General features: G+C 44.3%; 1 protein-coding gene across 1 annotated transcript in view; it reads right to left on the bottom strand.

Annotated features, from left to right (window-relative positions):
* Positions 1 to 992: 992 nt before the first annotated feature.
* Positions 993 to 17,002, bottom strand: part of LOC116912780 (ankyrin repeat domain-containing protein 26-like) — a 104,002-nt gene continuing 87,992 nt past the window's right edge. The window contains exons 26-27 of the mRNA XM_032916942.1: positions 3,612 to 3,803; positions 993 to 1,247 (exon numbers count right to left, since the gene is read on the bottom strand). Of these exons, the coding sequence (XP_032772833.1) occupies positions 1,017 to 1,247; positions 3,612 to 3,803 (423 nt within the window). The 3' untranslated portion in view covers positions 993 to 1,016. The remainder of the gene's footprint in view (positions 1,248 to 3,611; positions 3,804 to 17,002) is intronic.

The following is a 17,002-nucleotide window of genomic DNA, read 5'->3' as shown; positions in this document are numbered from 1 at the left end:
GCTGGCACCTATACACCTGGGAGAAGATCTCGAGTTCAGAGTTAACAAGCTGGGGTCTAGCACCGGTTTCCAGGTTACTTCCCGACAAGCCAGAACCAGTTTCCAGGTCACAAGCTTGTCTCTGGCACCACTTTCTAAGAACCACCAATCAGGAGGAAAACAGAAGTTACATTTATGGTTTGGCTCCCAGCACCGCCCAATTATGTTAAAGGGCAACAAAATTCTGTAATGGCCCCCCAGTCAGATGTGGGCCAGTCTAGAAACCCCCTCGCTTGCTTACCATTGCCTATAAAACCTTGTCCCGCCGAGAGCTCAGGGCTGCACCTGTGGTGTGGCACAAGATGGAACTTGTAATAAAGGACCCGGAAGTGCGACTGCATCAGAAACAGCTCCTTGGTGGTCTTTTGGGGTTTGCAAATGGGAAAGGGACACAGCACACCGACACCTTCTCCGTGATGTCTATACGCTGACCAGGGAGTTATTTCTATGATTTTTGTGATTGCTTTCCCCTTCCTTTGTGTGTTTCTTTCCCAAGTCATAAGCATGTCCTTATACAAACTAGAAAACCTGTCAATGATGGGGACCCTTCAATAGGTGATACCAAGGTTCCCAATCCCGAAAGTCTGCTCGGGTCAGAACATGCCAGGGGAAGTTTGTCGTTCCCTGTCCACTGATGTTCAAGTAATAGTCCCCAAATAGTTACGCGTGCTAACATTTCTATTTAATAAAGTGGAGAAGCAGTTTAGTAAGAACATAAAGACCATATTTAGAACGTTTTAGAATCCTAATCTAAAAGACTAATGCATCAGGGTAGCTACACGAGAGCATTAGTGGGCAAAAGGCCACAGAAATCCAAACTGAAAAGGGGAAGAATTCCCTGAGCGGCAGTTCAAGGGCACATTCATCTTCCAACCCCGAGTCTGCTGTGAGATCTGCACCCTGCAGCGGAGACAAACCCTGCAGTGAGCTTCGCTATTTCCTTGGGCTCTGTTTGGCTTGCTCCCCCAGCTCTGTTCTCACTGGCTGGGCCATGCTACTCTCTCCTGCATGGTGGGGCTTCTATTTTGACATCCCTCTTCATCTGCATGGTGGGGCTTGTATTTTGACATCTCTCCTTCATGTTGCTGAGCTCCTGTCATGGCTAGCTGAGATTCCATGTTCTTAATTCTGAGATCCATCTGGTGTATCATTGCCGCATCGTTGGTGTCTCTTAAAATTTTGATGTTGTTTTGATCTCTTGCTTGGGTCTAAAGCAAAAAAAGAACAAAAGTTCCAAATAATTAACCCTCAGATGATGCCTCTTGTTCCTATCGTTAAGACTCACCAGCTCATGGGCTGTTGTACGTTAAGATGCTAGGATTTAGATTTTTATTACTAATGCCAATTACATTCACAGCATAAAGCCAGGCATGGCGGTACGAAGGAGGCAGGGGCAGGTGGATCTCTGTGAATTCGAGGCCAGTCTGGTCTATATAATGAACCTCTGTCTCAAACGAAACAAACAAACCACCACACCCTAATTAAAAACGTTTAAAACATAAAGCAGTGTATTTCATTCCTTTGAATGGTGCTGGAGATTGATCCCGGGCCCTGTGTGGGCCACCTCAGCTCGGAATCACTCTCACGCTCTCATGCTAGCCCTCAGGTAGTTCCATACTTCACAGAACAAGTGAATCGATTAAAAAAATTAAAAAAGTTTAACTGTGGGGCTGGAGAGATGGCTCAGTGGTTAAGAGCACTGACTGCTCTTCCAGAGGTCCTGAGTTCAAATCCCAGCAACCACATGGTGGCTCATAATCATCTATAATGGGATCTGATGCCCTCTTCTGGTGTGTCTGAGGACAGCTACAGTGTACTTATATAAATAAAATAAATCTTTAAAGAAAAAACCAGAAACATTTAACTGTAACTGAAGAAATATTTAAGAGTATGAGACAACTTTCATATAGAAGTTTTTCTTCTCAATTTTCTTAAAATGCCAACTACGATGTCTAACTACAATATTGCTGAAGAGCAATCTTTATTTTTTGACAGTTTGATGCTAACTAGTAATACCTGGGAAGAAGGGACCTCACTCGAGGAATTAACTACCTCCCTCAGACTGTCCTGTGGGCAAGTTCATAAGGCAGTTCCAGTTTTGATTGGTGTAGAAGGACCCAGCCCAGCCCATCTGGGTGGTTCCACCCCCCGGGCAGGTGTTTCTCTATTATATAAAAAATGCAGACCGAGTGTGCCCAGGGATCCAGCCGGCTCGCTAATGCTTTGGCTGTTTCTGCCCTGCTTGATTTGAGTTCCTGCTTTGGCTCCTCTCGGTGATGGGCTGCGAGAAGGACGTAGAAACTTATTACAAAAACTCCCCTCCTGTCTTAGGGCTGCCATTGCTGTGCTGAAACACCATGACCAAAAGTAAGTGTGGAGGGAAGGACTTACTGGGCTGGCATTTCCACGCTCTAGTCCATCACTGAAGTAAGTCAGGGCAGGAACCTGGAGGTAGGAGCTAATGCAGAGGCCATGGAGGGCTGCTGTTTACTGGCTTGTTCAGCCTGTTTTCTTCTAGAACCCAGGATCACGAGCCTAGGGACGGCCCCACCCACCGTGGGCTGGCCCCTTCCCCATCAATCACTAATTAAGAAAGCCGGATCTTATGTCGGCATTTTCTTAATTGACGTTCCCTCCAGTCAGATCACTTTAGCTCCTGTCGAGTTTAAAACTATCCAGCACACCCCCCACATTTGTTTTTAGTCAGTGTTTTATTTCAACAATGCAAAAGCAAACCAGAAAGACGTGCACTGAAAACTTTTTTAAAGAGAGGCAAACGACGTTCAGAGATCCGCCAAGCCCCCTGCTGTTAGCAGAGGAGAGGATGCAGGGATGTGTAGGCCGATGTCTACACGGAGCTGAGGGCTGGCACCAGTTAGGTCCGGGCCATGATTGGACAGTAAAAAAATAAGGCGGGGACAAAGCTTTTGAAAGGCGGGAGAGAAGGAGAAGGAAGGAGAATCAAGATGGAGACCCAGATCCGGGTGGTCTTGAATGGCCAAGGTAGCTGGGATGGATTTCTGTGGGCAAATTTATCTTATCTAGGTGGGTGGTTTATATCCTTATCAATTGGTTGTAAATTTATTGTGTGGATGTATTGTGGATTGAGAATGTAGCATATAAGTCTGATTGTTGGGTTACAGTTTGAGTCTTGATATTAACAGCTTGTTGGGCGTTTATACCATAACTATTAGGGGGCGGATGTTGGGAATGTAAACGGAGCAGTGGCAGAGAGATGCGAGAGGGTAGCCGCTGCTGGGACCAGGGGGCGGATGATGCTAGAAATGTGAACAGAGTCCACAGTAAGAGAGCTGCGAGATGGGTGGTCTCTGTATGAAACTGGCGTGGCAGAGACCCGCCTGGGTTAGAGTACTTGGGGGCAGCGTGGAGCCGCTGAGATAAATTAGCGGTAGTTCCAATGGCCCGCGGGAGCTGGAACCAGCGACCGCCAGGAACTGTCCCACCCCTTTTTTATTTTTACTGCAACGGGGATGAATTTAAACACGTCGCGAATTCAAAAGACCAGCAAACGAGCCGGCTTTCTGCAAATCGCCTGCCCTCACGACACCCACCTCGATCTCCCTCATCCAACTTTTCAAGTCGAGCACTTCTTTTTCCAAGTTCTTCTGGTTCTCGAGCAGGTGCCCGCACTTCTTTTGCTCTGTTTTTATCGCTATTAGCTCCTGCTCGATAAACTGAAGTTTCACAACCATGTGTAGGTATTTGTAATAGGTAGTCTCCCAGCTTTCTTTCAGATTGTGCAACTGTAGGAATAAATAACATGGCTTCAAGGTGAAGGATCTGCGACTAATCAGGCATAAAAAACCAAAAAAACCAAAAAACCAAAAAACCAAAAAACCAATGCACGTCTGCCCAGTTCAGCGGTAATAAGTCAGTTAGACTCTTGGCCTATTAGAAATATCCAGAAAATGAAGTCAAACCCAGCAGGAATAACACAATTATGTTCTTTATACTTCACACACATCCTCTTTGCCGGACACTTACAGCTGTCACTTTCCATGTCTGGTTACACTGACAGAAATCTCTGGTGATTTCTTCTCTGTAATTTCTAAGCCAGCTTTAAGGCAAGGTTTTCGGTTGCTTGGCTCTGGATGGGTGAGTGCCTTTCCCCACGAAAGACCTCAAAACGGAGACTCTTAGGAATGGGTGTTAGAAGCATGGGTTCTGAAGTCGGGTTTTCCTCTGAACTGTAAATATTTTTAGTTTGAATTGTATTCTAGAAAATGATTCAGGGTAACAAGCAAGGAAATATGGAGGTCACTCTAGTGACAGCTTTTTTTTTTTTATTTTTAAAACAAAAATGTCCTGATTTTTGTATTGCCTTATAATATTTTTTACTTGTTCCACAAAATACAGAAGCATATTAAACAACAATAATGATAAAATAATGAGTTAGGATGACTTCCCTTTAGATAAAATGGTGCTCTATGGTGGTGGTTTGAAAACATGGCCTACGTATGTATTCTTCCATGAAATCCCTCTCCTGAGTGTATGCTTGCTAACCAGTTTCTGGGTTTTGTTTTGTTTGTTTTTTTTTTTTTTTAAAGACACCGTCTCACTATGTAACCCTCACTGGCCTGGAACTCGCTCTGTAGACCAGTCTGACCTTGAACTCATAGAGACCCATTTGCCTCTGCTGGCTGAGCTCCGGGATTAAGAGCAAAGGTTAACAGTCTGCCATAGCTAGCACATGGACTTCTCTGGGGGGGCAACACTTAGCAGGTTATCGCTGTGATCGTAATTTTCATTGGTGTGCACACTACAGGATATTTAGGGACTGCACCCGGGACACGGGTTTCTTCTGCGCTCTTGTCCTGTGACTCTTGGGTTGAGCTCTTTGTCTCTAGTGGTTTAGCTGCAGGGAGCGAACTGTGGCGTCTGAGAATGAGGGTTGTGCTGTGAAGCTTTGGTTCTAGCTCAGGAATTGTCTGACTTCTTCCTCCAAGCGACACTCCTTGCTGGAGGAGGAAGAGGCTCTCAGGGCCCAGGAAGACGGGAACACCCACAGGCTTAGGGAACTCAGGTAATGTGGTTGGCAAGGCCTTTCCCAGGGTTTTGAAGGCAATGGTTGCTGGGGGGAGGGTACCCACCAGTCCGGCTGCCTTCATCTGACAAGAACTCCCAGGGTGCAGGTGCCTTTGATCAGCCATGCCCTGCCCATCACCACAGCAACCTCATCAGCCTTGGACGACTCAATTCTCTCTTCTCTTTTTCTTTTTGAGATGGGGTCTTTCTATTATGTAGCTATGTCTGTCCTGGAACTTACTATATAGACCAGGCTAGTCTCTAGCTCATGGAGGTCTGCCTGCCTCTGCTTCCTGAGCATTGGGATTAAAGGCATGTGCCACCATGTCCAGCTTTGGCCTCTCACTGATACCGTATCTCTCCAGAGAACTCAGAACACGGCAGCAAAAGACTTGGCCAACTGTAAGATAACCATTAGTTCTGTTTCCAGTGAGACGAGCTGGCTTCGTGTCCCTTTTCTGTGTTGGTAAGAACACAGATACGATTGTATGAGAGCTAAAATGACAACATTTCCATGCTGTCAAGAGTGAACGGCTCAATGGAGCCTACAACCAAGATCCAAGGATGTGAGAGAAAGAGGAAAGCGTAGGAGAGAGGCCCGGGTGGGAGTCTGACTGTTTCCATGGATAATAGTGAAAGAACCAGCTATCCTTGAAGGCCAGCTCTTACCGTGTTATGCGACCAGCAAGGCCAAATTAGCCTTCACTGCATAAAGAGATTCCTGTCCAAAGTGGGGTTTCCCAAGAGCAAGGGGACTGCAGGGGAGACTGGCTTGCCCCTGTGGCATGCAGGAAGGCCCTGGATTTTGACAGTTGGAGCCCCAAGTCGGATCAGGTCAGAAGAGTATCAAGTGTCTCCATAGTAACTGAAGCTGCTGATGGCTCCATTGATTGGCTCCATTGACTGGCTCCATTTCTAACCTGTGTGCATGGTAGTCAGGGCCCAGAGCCTACACATTCTGATGTTCTAGGACTGCTTGAGAGCTCAGAAGTGGAGGAGGAGGAGGACTGGCTTTCATAGCTGAACTCCCACTCCCTACACAGGGCTCTCTTGCCTGAAGCCTTCCAGATGTGCTGCTGCTCTGGTCTGTGAACCGCGGGTTCGCTCTGCAAGAGACTGTTCCTCGCTGGCACCCGATGCCCTCTAAGAGCCTTCTAGCTGTAACGCTGTCACTTGCATGGCACCCAGAAGCCTGCTGAGGGCTTACGGCTGGCACACCACCAACCTCTGTCCCTCTTGGGCCTCCCATAGCCACTGAGGGTCTTGGGGTTCTTACATTCCCATTCAAATTGTTATTCCCTCATGGCAAAACAGTTGCCTTTATTTTCCCTTTGCTGTCTTTTCAGCAGGGAGGGTGGCAGGAACCCAGTTGGAGAATCTACTCTTCCCTCTAATGTTCCTTCGACAAAGAGAAAGTCTACACCGGGAATGAAGTTAACACTTCTATTATAGCAACTTGTCACAGAGGACCCAACTGGCAATAAGCCACATACTACTGGAAAAGACTTCTCACTTAAGGGACAGATTTGATTGGTCCTGGTTTATAGAACCTCTCAGAGTAAACTCCTGTTTCTGATCAGATGAATCGCAACAAAATTCTGCAAAAATCATCTTTTTTTTAAAAAAAAAAAAAGATCTATTTATTATATACACTGTCACTGTCCTCAGATACACCAGAAGAGGGCATCAGATCTTGTTACAGGTGGTTGTGAGCCACCATGTGGTTGCTGGGATTTGAACCCAGGACCTCTGGAAGAGCAGTCAGTGCTCTTAACCACTGAGCCATCTCTCCAGCCCTGTAAAAATGATCCTTGGGACTAATTTTTTCCAACAAGAAATGATGCTGGGGCAACGAGTTATTCTCATGTGGAAAAACCGTGTGTGGGTGACCAGCAAACACCACAAATAAAATTCACTCAGAATGCAACATTAAAGTATGAAATGAGCCGTGCAAATTCCGAGACGCGGGCATACACCATCATGACTGGATCAGGCCAAACTTTGTGACATTAAAGCACAGTTGAGTTGACTCCATCAACATAAAGTGCCAGTGTGCTTCAGAGGCACCGTTAGGGAGTACAAGAGTAAGCTGGTTAGAAGAAATTACCAGAAGTCTGTGTATCCGATAAAGAGTTCATATCCAAGATACAAAGAGGGCCCCTGCAAATACCAGGGAAAAGCTAATCCAATTTAAAACTGTAGAAAGCATCCAGATAGACCTTTCTCTGAAGGAGGTACATGAATGGCCAGGAGACCCCTGTTCTCCATTAGGGGAACACAAATGGAAACTCCCATGACCTACCCACTGCTTCACGGAAACTTGCTTTAGTTAAAATTTGGAAAAAGCCAGATGTGGGGGCTCACACCTTGAATCCCAGGCCTCCAGAGGCAGAGGCAGGTGGATTTCTGCCACTCTGAGGACAGCCAGGGCTACGCAGTGGGACCCTGTCTGAAAACAGACACGATATAAAAAGATGGAGCAGGTGTTGGTAAGGAAGTGAAGAAGTCAAGCGCCCCTTCAGGACTGGAGGACAGGAGACTGCAGCCGCTGGAGAAAACACTGGCGCTGGGGGGTCCTCAGATCGTGAGGACAGGGCTATCGCATGACTCAGCAGTGCCGCCGGTCAGAAGGTAGGCGGGGGAAATTAAGTCATTTTGTGCAGAACTCTGACTTGCACTGTCAGAGCAGCATCAGTAGTCAAAGTTCAAAGGGGGGCAAGCCAGAGGTCCATCTATTGGTGGGCGTATACATAAACTGCATGGCTTATCCATATACCAGGGCACTGGCTGGCAATGGAAAGAGATGAAGAACTTACAGTATTAGAACTTAGGCTGAACAAGGAAAGGACTGTGGACAGGAACAGGGGCCAGACACAGAGGCAACCAGAAGGCTGACTGTGTGAGTCTCTCCATGCAAACTCTTCAGACAAACATCTTGACAGCAGTTAAGTGTACTTGGTTCCTAAGTCACAGTTTGAAAGAACAATCACTAAGACGTTTAGGACACATTTGGGTGATAAAAATACTAAAAAAAATTGAGATGGTATTTGAGTATCTGTGAGTATACTCAAAGTTACCAAATTTTACCATATACTTCAATTGACTGGCTTTCACGGTCCTTCAACTACATCCTGCTAGTGCTGGTAGCTAACAGAACTGCCATGGTGGGCGTGACATTGATCTTGTGGTGGTACGCTGCTTGCTTAAGTCATCTGCCAGCATTAAGAGGAACCGGAGCCATGCTCAGTGGTTGAGTGTCGTGTTGCTCTTCCAGAGGGCCCGAGTTTGGTGCCACACAGTGGGTCACAACCATCCGTAACTCCAGGTCCAGGGGATCCCATGCCCTTTTCTGGCCTCTGAGGACACTAGGCGTGTATATGGTGCACAGACACACATGCAGGCAGAACACCCACACTCTTAAAATCAGTCTAAAGAATAAGAGAGTCAACATAATGCATCTCTAATAGGAAAAATAGACATTTTCATTGATGTCAAGTCAGTGAAGTTGCTTTTTTAAGTCCTTGTTTTGTTGGCCAATGAATATATAGCTATATTTTCCCAAAGCAAGAAATATTGACTCTATAGATTACTGAAATTACCTCATGCCTCAGCATATTAATTGGAATAAGCATATCGAACTGGCTGGTGTTTGATTCTCCAGGACCACCAAGCTCTCTGTCTTCATGGTTATTTAACCTCTTTTTTGTCTCCTCAAAGAGTTTCTTAAATCTGTAAAAATGTACAGAATTGGCAATGAATGTTTTCAGAGTCAATATTTAATAGTTTAAGTAGATAATATGCAGTATCATACAAAAGGAACAAAACTGTCTCAACCTAACATAATTGAAAGTATTCGACTGAAATTATAACCTTTACATAAAATTGTGTACATGTGTCTTGACTACATGTGTGTATGTGTACCGCATGCATGCTCATGTTCATGGAGACCAAAGGAGGGCGTCAAATCTCCAGGCGTGGAGTTACAGATGCTGTGAGCCACCGTGTGGGTGCTGGGGATTGAACCTGGGTCTTCTGGAAGAACAGCTACTATTCTTAACTGCTGAGCCATCTCTCTAGCCTGGAAGTATAATCTTAATTTTCATATTTTAAAATTCAAATACATTACACAATTTTCCTCCTTTCCACTCTAATCCTTCCTATGAACCCCTCTTTCTCAGATTCATGGCCTCTATTTTTTTAATTGTTGTTACAAATACATAGTTTTTTTTTTCTGTTGTTGCTGCTGTTGTTTTGAGACAGGGTTTCTTTGTGTAGCTGTGGCTGTCCTGGAACTCGCTCTGTAAACCAGGCTGGCCTCGAACTCACAGAAATCCACCTGTCTCTGCCTCCCCAGTGCTGAGATTAAATGTGTACGCCACCACCACCACAGATTTTTAAATTCATAAATACTCAATTCATAATTCATAAATACAACCTGCTCAGTCCACATCCTGGTCCTCGTATGTACCTGACTTCAAGGCCGACCACTTGCTACTGGACACCCAATTGGCGGCCTCTTCCCTTGGGACGACTCTCTCTTCTACTCTCAGAATTTCTTAGTTGCCCACAGTTCTTTGTCTGGCGTGGAGTGATGCCCTCCTTTCATATTAGCGTGTGTCTTGGTGTTTTCCTTGTTCAAATCTTGCTCAGGCAGTCCTGTTGACAAGACTTCGTTTCTGATAGACAGTCTCTCATGCTTGGCTGTCTCGTACAGTCTTCCTCATCCCGGAGCCTCAGGTGCAGCCGCTGTGCTAATGGAGCGGTTGGGGCTGGACCCACACGACCACTGGTTTTTTTTTTTTTTTTTTGATCACTTGTGGGTTTTTTTGTGATTGTCTCCGAGGAGGTGTGAGAGCTACACTTATTTGCAGGTATAAGGAGAAATATTTAGAATGTAGTTGGAAATTAAACTGGTTTAGTAAGGTGGTGGTTGTAGGTGTTCCTCCAAGATCCATGACTTCACGAGTCCTGTGTGATTGTCCAGGTTTCCCTACCAGGCATGATTTCCCTTTTATTGAGTGAGTCTTAGGACAGCTGTGGTTGTCTCCAAAGTATGCCCAGCAGCACTGCCGCCTTATGGACACTGACATGCTGGTGGTTGTGGTGGTTCCTAGGCATCATGGCTGGGTGGGACTGTCACTAGTTTTCCTGCCTTGAAATCTTGCATAGCACCCTCTGGTACCATAAAAGCCAGCAGGAAGACATTCAGGTTAGTTCCAGCTCAGGGGTCCCCAGACCCTGTGTCTGAAGTGTTTGGTCTTTTCAACGATAGGAACTTCCGTTCAGTCTCTGGGAGGCCACCAAGGGAAATATGGATAGTTCATAATGTTTGATAGTCTCTCAGATGACTCTGAGCGACAACTCAGGAAAGGCTTCCCCATGTCTGGTGTTGGGTGTTTTATTAAATAGTCTATGGCTTTTGGGTAAAATTATAATATTAAGTAAATAATATGAAGAAAAATGTTATGACATTTATATCACATAAGGAATTCACGTTAGAACCACAGTCAGATGTTTTATAATTATTATTATTCATTTTGGAGTGAGCAGTGACAAATTACTAAAGATTAGCTGTAACTCAGAGATTAGTTACCAGGGCAAAGCAGAAAACATACTTGTATATATGAATGTCACTGAAAGGTCCAAGTATACACTTTGGTACCTGTTTACTCTGGTGCATGAGAGGAAAGGGACGTGTGTGGAAAAGTCCTCAGAGAGGACAGGAGTTTAGCACAGTGCTAGAGTGAACGCTTACGACTGACTGGGCCCAATCAGTGTTCTGCTCTGTACCCGTGACTTATCAAGGATTTGTAATTTTTCTTCCTATTGATTTCAAGTTTCATTTCATGATGATACAAAAAGAATCAAGAAATTGTTTTGATTTTCTTGCATTTATTAAGATTTTATTTTATTTTATTTTTTGGCCTAAGGTATTATTTCTCTTTGGGAATGTGATGTGAACTTCTAGAAAGGGTGTCCTGTAGATGTGAGGTGGGACACTCGGTGGGTCCCATGGATGCTGCGGTCCGTTCTCCCCTATCCTTCAGGTTAGCACTTTGGTTTCTTGGGTTAGTCAAAGCCACGAGACTGGACACACGTGCATGTCTCTCAGTGTAGCACATTCTTGGATGGATGTTCCATTTGTTAGTCTGAAGGGACCTTTGTCATCTCATCAAACCGTCTTAAGTGCCACTCAGTCAGACGCACACTGAGGTAGCCCTGGTTTCCAACTTCCCTCTGCTTGCTGGTTTTTTTCCATCTATGGATGTTTGACTGTGTTGTGTTTCCTACAGATGAAGACTATGCTACCCTTACCTAGGTCAAACTAGAGGTCACTTCAGCGTCAAAGCTCTTCAAACTGGCCTTTATTGCAAGTTGTCACAGACCTATCTTGGCAGTATTCCCCATCCACTCTGTCTTTTACAGTTGCTTTTCCTCCTGACAGAGGATCCACAAGCTGCTTGGTGAGTAGCATCTAGAGAGCCTGGCACTGCTGTGCTCTGCAGGCTGAAGAAATGGCTGAGCTTAGGTGCCCTCCCTGCTCTTGCAGAGGACCTGAGTTAGGTGCCCAGCACCCACTTGACAGCTCACAGACCACCTGCAACTCCAGTGCCAGGGGATCCAGCGCCATCTTCCAGGGGGCACCAGGCATGTGTGTGGTTCGCAGATATGTAAGTGGGCACACCACTCGAACACATAAAACACAGAAATTACAATGAACTTACACAATACCAAGTGGTCATCCCTGAAATACATGCATAGGAGCAATATTAAATGAACTCAGTAGATTGTATTTATAAATTCATATACACGTTATGTGTAACAATAACGATTAGAGGAAAAGAAGCTATGAATGTGAGAGGAAGCTGGGGGACATGGGAGGAGTTAGAGAGGGGGAACAAAGTGAATATGGCACTCATTTATGAAATTCTCAAAAAATATGAAATAAAAAAATGTCAACGAAGCTAACAATGTTTGGAAGGATTTGAAGTGTTAAAATCTTACCTTGCTAGCTCTGTCCTCAATTCCTCATTTCTGTTCATCTGTTTTTCCAAAGTACTTTCTAGAGACTGTGTTTGAAGGATGAGTTTCTTCGTTCCATCTTCAAGCTTTAAAATATCATAATAGTTAAAAGTATCCAGACTTTTATTCTTCTTTTATAAGATCATGTCTTAGAAGTGTATGAGTAATATGCATATCAAAGTTTGTAACATTTCACTTAGGATCAGATTAAAAAATAGCTCCTTAAAGCTGGCTCCTATTTATGTGTATATTTATCATTAATTTTGAAGACATTTATTTTTTATCTCCTCTCCACATGTGTACATACATGACACATGTGTGCAGGTGCCTGCAGAGGCCAAGAGGGCCAGGTCTACCAGAGCTGTTGTTGTAGATGGTTGTGGGGAGCTGGGAACTGAACCCTGGTCCTCTAGGGGAGCAACCAGTGCCCTTCCCTGATGAGCAATGTCTCTGGTTCCTCTCATCTTTGATTTTTATAGAATTTACATTCCTATTATCTGTTAAAGTGAGTCTTTTTCATCCTCACCTGACTTTAGGATGAGAAAATATTCATTCTCGGTAAGAAATCTCCCAGGAGTTTGAAATCTTCTCTATTTACTATTTTTCTTTAAAGAACACCTTTGTGCTAACACCACCAAGCCTAACGTGTGCTTGATTCTTCTGGATTCCCTGCCATCCTGATTAGGCCCTTCCAGTGGGCTCTGGTATTCTTTAATACACAGTTCCTCTAAAAATCTATTTTCACTACCCAGCACCTTCTAGTAACTTAAAAAAAATGTGACTTAAAAAGGATTTATTTTATTTTATGTGCGTGTGTATGTATGTGTACGTATATGCCTAAATGTACGTATGGGTGCCTAGTGCCCATGGAGGCCAGAAGAGGGCATCAGTTTCTCTGGAAGTCGAGTTACAGATGGTTGTGAACCATATGGGATTAGAACCCCCAGGTTGGTGGCCTGGGTAACACATCTTGAACCACCTCTTGCACCTCTTAAAATCTGAGTTTTTAATCTTACAAATTCAATAAATATAGGGTAACAAGGACATTTTGGAGTCTTTATCATGTTTTGGGTCCTGTGAGCAAATTCTAAAGATGTTCATACTTTCCCAGAGGCAGCTTGAGCCCTGCTTCAGGCTACAGGGGCAGCCATGTCATGGCTCCAGGTGGCTGTTCATGCCACAGTCTTGTGCTGGCGATGTCTGGAAAGGCAGTGTGAGAATTAGAAGACTTCAGATCTGTCTGGGGAGGAGTAATAGAGGTTTCACTATCTGTCATTAAAATGGAATCCTGAGCTGTTTCTTTTCTCTGAGAGTGGAGGCTGCGTTATTATCTCCTAGCAGGACAGGAGCTTCTCTGTGGATTTGGAATTGGCTCTGCGTGGAAGTCTCTTTGGACGCCGCCCTCCACCAGATGCTTCTCTTTCTCTTCCTGCCTGTTCTGAGCTCCGGTGCCTGTGATCCAACTCCTGTAGCAGCTGCACAGTACTCTTGTTAGCCTCTCTCTGATGGAGCTTTTCAGAGAAGCCAGCCTGTCACAGGGAGCAGGGTGGCCGTTGGACAGAGGCTCTCCAGCACAGCCATGCTGAGGCAAAGGAGAAGGCTACGCTCTTGGAAAACTGGTGGACAGAGCGAACAGCAAAACAGTTTCTGCATCTTCAGTTCAGTACGGCTCCATATTAAATGAAACATTTCCTGTCTGCATGCAATGGCATCGCCTCTCTTTATGAAAGTTACACACAGAAAAATATTCCTCGGTGGTTCATATAGTAACAAGATATCCATTCTTCAAAAACATTTTCAAGATTTGTTTATTTGATGTGTATGAGGGTTTTGTTTGAGTGTATGCCTGTGTGCCACATGGATGCTTGGTGTCTGTGGAGGCCAGAGGAGGACATCACTGATCCTGTGGAGCCTATGAGCCACTATGTAGGTGCTGGGAACTAAACCTGGGTCCTCTGCAATAGCAGCCAGTGCTCTCTGAGTCCTCTTGCTAGCCCCAAGTATCTGTTCTTGATTAGAAATGGAAGTAACGGGGTTGGGGATTTAGCTCAGCGGTAGAGCGCTTGCCTAGCGAGCGCAAGGCCCTGGGTTCGGTCCCCAGCTCCGAAAAAAAGAAAAAAGAAAAAAAAAAAAAAAGAAATGGAAGTAATGAAGTCATCCATTCTCAAAACCTCGCTAATGCTTCTGGGAACAGATTTAGAACTCAAGCCTGAATAGCTGTGGAATGTTCTTAGAACAGTAAGACTTTCCCAGTGACATAGCAACTACACACTGTGTACACAGCAGCCATACTCACAATAACCAATCAATCCACATGTCTGTTAGTCAACTAATGGGGAAACAAAATGTTGCCTTACAAAGCATTATATAACATATCAAAGATATGTTATTAATTATGACATTATAAGACATTCATTTTATAAGAATCTTGTTTAGTAAAATCTCTTTTTTTCCAAGGTTTTCTGTGTAGTTCTGGCTGTCCTGGAACTTGCTGTGTAGACCAGGCTGGCCTTGAACTCAGAGATCCACCTGCCTCTGCCTCCTGAGTGCTTGGATGAAAGGCGTGCACCACCATGTCCAGTGAATCCTTCTTTTCATTTATGTGTATGTGTACATATGCCATGGGTACACAGGTGTACAAGTCTGAAGAGGCCATCAAATCCTCTGGAGCTGGATTTCGTAGTTGTGAGCTACCTGATGTGGGTGCTGAGAACCGCACTCTGGTCCTCTACAAGAGCTGTGGATGCTCTCAACCACTGAGGCATCTCTGTAGCTTCTTGTTTAGTTAAATTTTACTACCAAAGCCCCTAATGTTATCATTTCAGTGGAATTCTATAAAAATCAAGAGGATATTCACTATTGGAGCATTATGAGAAGCAACAGCAGCAACGTCAGCAGCAGCAGCAGCAGAAAAAACCACTCACATGCACACATACACATACATACATACATACATACATACAGACACACACACATATAGACAGACAGACACACACATACACATACATACATACAGACAGACACACATACACATACATGCACATACACAAACATACATACATACAGAAACACAGACACACAGACACATACATATAGACAGACAGACACATACATACATACACACACATACACATACATACACACACATACACACATACACACACACACACACACACACACACACACACACACACACACACACACACACACACACACACACACACACACACACACACACACACACACACACACACACACACACACCCCATGTATGCAACACTGTCTCTATGATGCAGCCCTGGCTGGTCTGGAGATCAGAAATACATCTGTCTTGATCTCCTGAATGCTGGGATTAAAGGTGTGTGCCGCCATGCCCAGACATGGCAAAGGCAAATAATTTTTATCAATGGCATTTTTCGCTTATCCTAAAATATTCCTATATAATCCCACAAAATGGAGAAAGGATTTTCAGTATGGCAGAGGAAACAAGACTCACCAAACCATCATGCAGCAGATGATTCTGGATTTGTTCAATTCTTGCTGAATTCTCTCTCAGTGTAAGTTTTAATTTGAAAAGTCGAACTTCAAGCCTAAAATGTATTTGATAACGATTCATATGTATACTTTTGAAAAACATCACAATTTCTGAACTAACATCTGAAAGAATAATTTTATTCTTAACAACTGAAGGCAGGTGGTTTGGGAACCTTCCTTGTTTTCCTGCCGTGTTTCATGGACAATTTACGTAACAGTGTAAGAGTCACACATTTGTACTTTTTTTTGGCAGAGCTTGGGATCAAATTGCACACACAGATCATGCCCTGTCCCAACCGAACTACATCTAAGATGTAAACAATGCGTTTCAACTACTCTATGGCTGAGAGAGTTTCCTGGCTTCATGGAGGAATATTTATTATCATAACGGATACAATTTCTATGCTATGCTATTCTTTTGGTAAAACTCATGGTACTTTGTGGTTGCTCTATTTTATACCTTTGCAAGATGGCTTGGATCTTCTTAGAACTCTGTGCTGTCTGTGCAAGTTGATCTTGTGCTCCCTGCAACTAAAATGAGCAATAAAAAATAAAATGAGCGGTGAAAAACAAAGTTGTTAGTTCAGTCTGCCCTTTACCCATTTTCCTGCCAGGATTCGTGAGAACATGGCCGTGCCCCTTCACCCGGATGTTATCTATAGAAACTTTTATACTGTAACTGTAGAGTTAACTGAGCTCTCACAACAGAACTTTTAGCTCTACCATACCTGAGGGAATGAATGCTATCTGCTATCTACAGACATTTACAGAAGCACACAAATTGATAGGATGTGTAAATTGTGTAAATTTGTGGGTCTGAATTTTCAGGATCACTCAAGACCCATCATTTGAAAAACTAGTTTTATATAAAAATATATGAATGGTCATGGGAATATACCAGCTGTAGGGAACCATATTGGATACAATTAAGATTACTGCCATAAAGTCATGGGATTGTTGGACAGAGGCCTCTCCCATGTATTTACAGCACAGGAAGAAAAGACCAAGTAGTAAACACCCGTGTCTCCACTGCATGACCTCTGCTGAGCCCGGCTGATGCATGTGGAACCCACACACCTGGACCACACCTGGGTGGTGGTCAATTTACTTCTGCCTTTTGCTTCCTCAGCCTTTATTTATCCTTGAGATTTAGGCTGGTCTTCACGTTAATATGCTAATGAGGGATTCATGCTCCGCCAATCCCTGAAGGACAATTAGCATAGCCTCAGCCTACTGTGTATATAAGGCGAGCACTTTTGCCGATCGAGGTCCCCATATCAGCAAAGAGGTGGTCCTGCAATAAAGGCTGTTGAGAAGAATCCGACCGTGTTGCGTCTTCCTTGCCAGCCGAGGCGGGTGC

The sequence above is a fragment of the Rattus rattus genome, chromosome 11 (genome assembly GCF_011064425.1).
Source record: "Rattus rattus isolate New Zealand chromosome 11, Rrattus_CSIRO_v1, whole genome shotgun sequence".
NCBI classification, from domain to species: domain Eukaryota; kingdom Metazoa; phylum Chordata; class Mammalia; order Rodentia; family Muridae; genus Rattus; species Rattus rattus.
The sequence above is the reverse complement of the archived record's forward strand: the minus strand, read 5'-3'. Positions and strand labels throughout refer to the sequence as shown.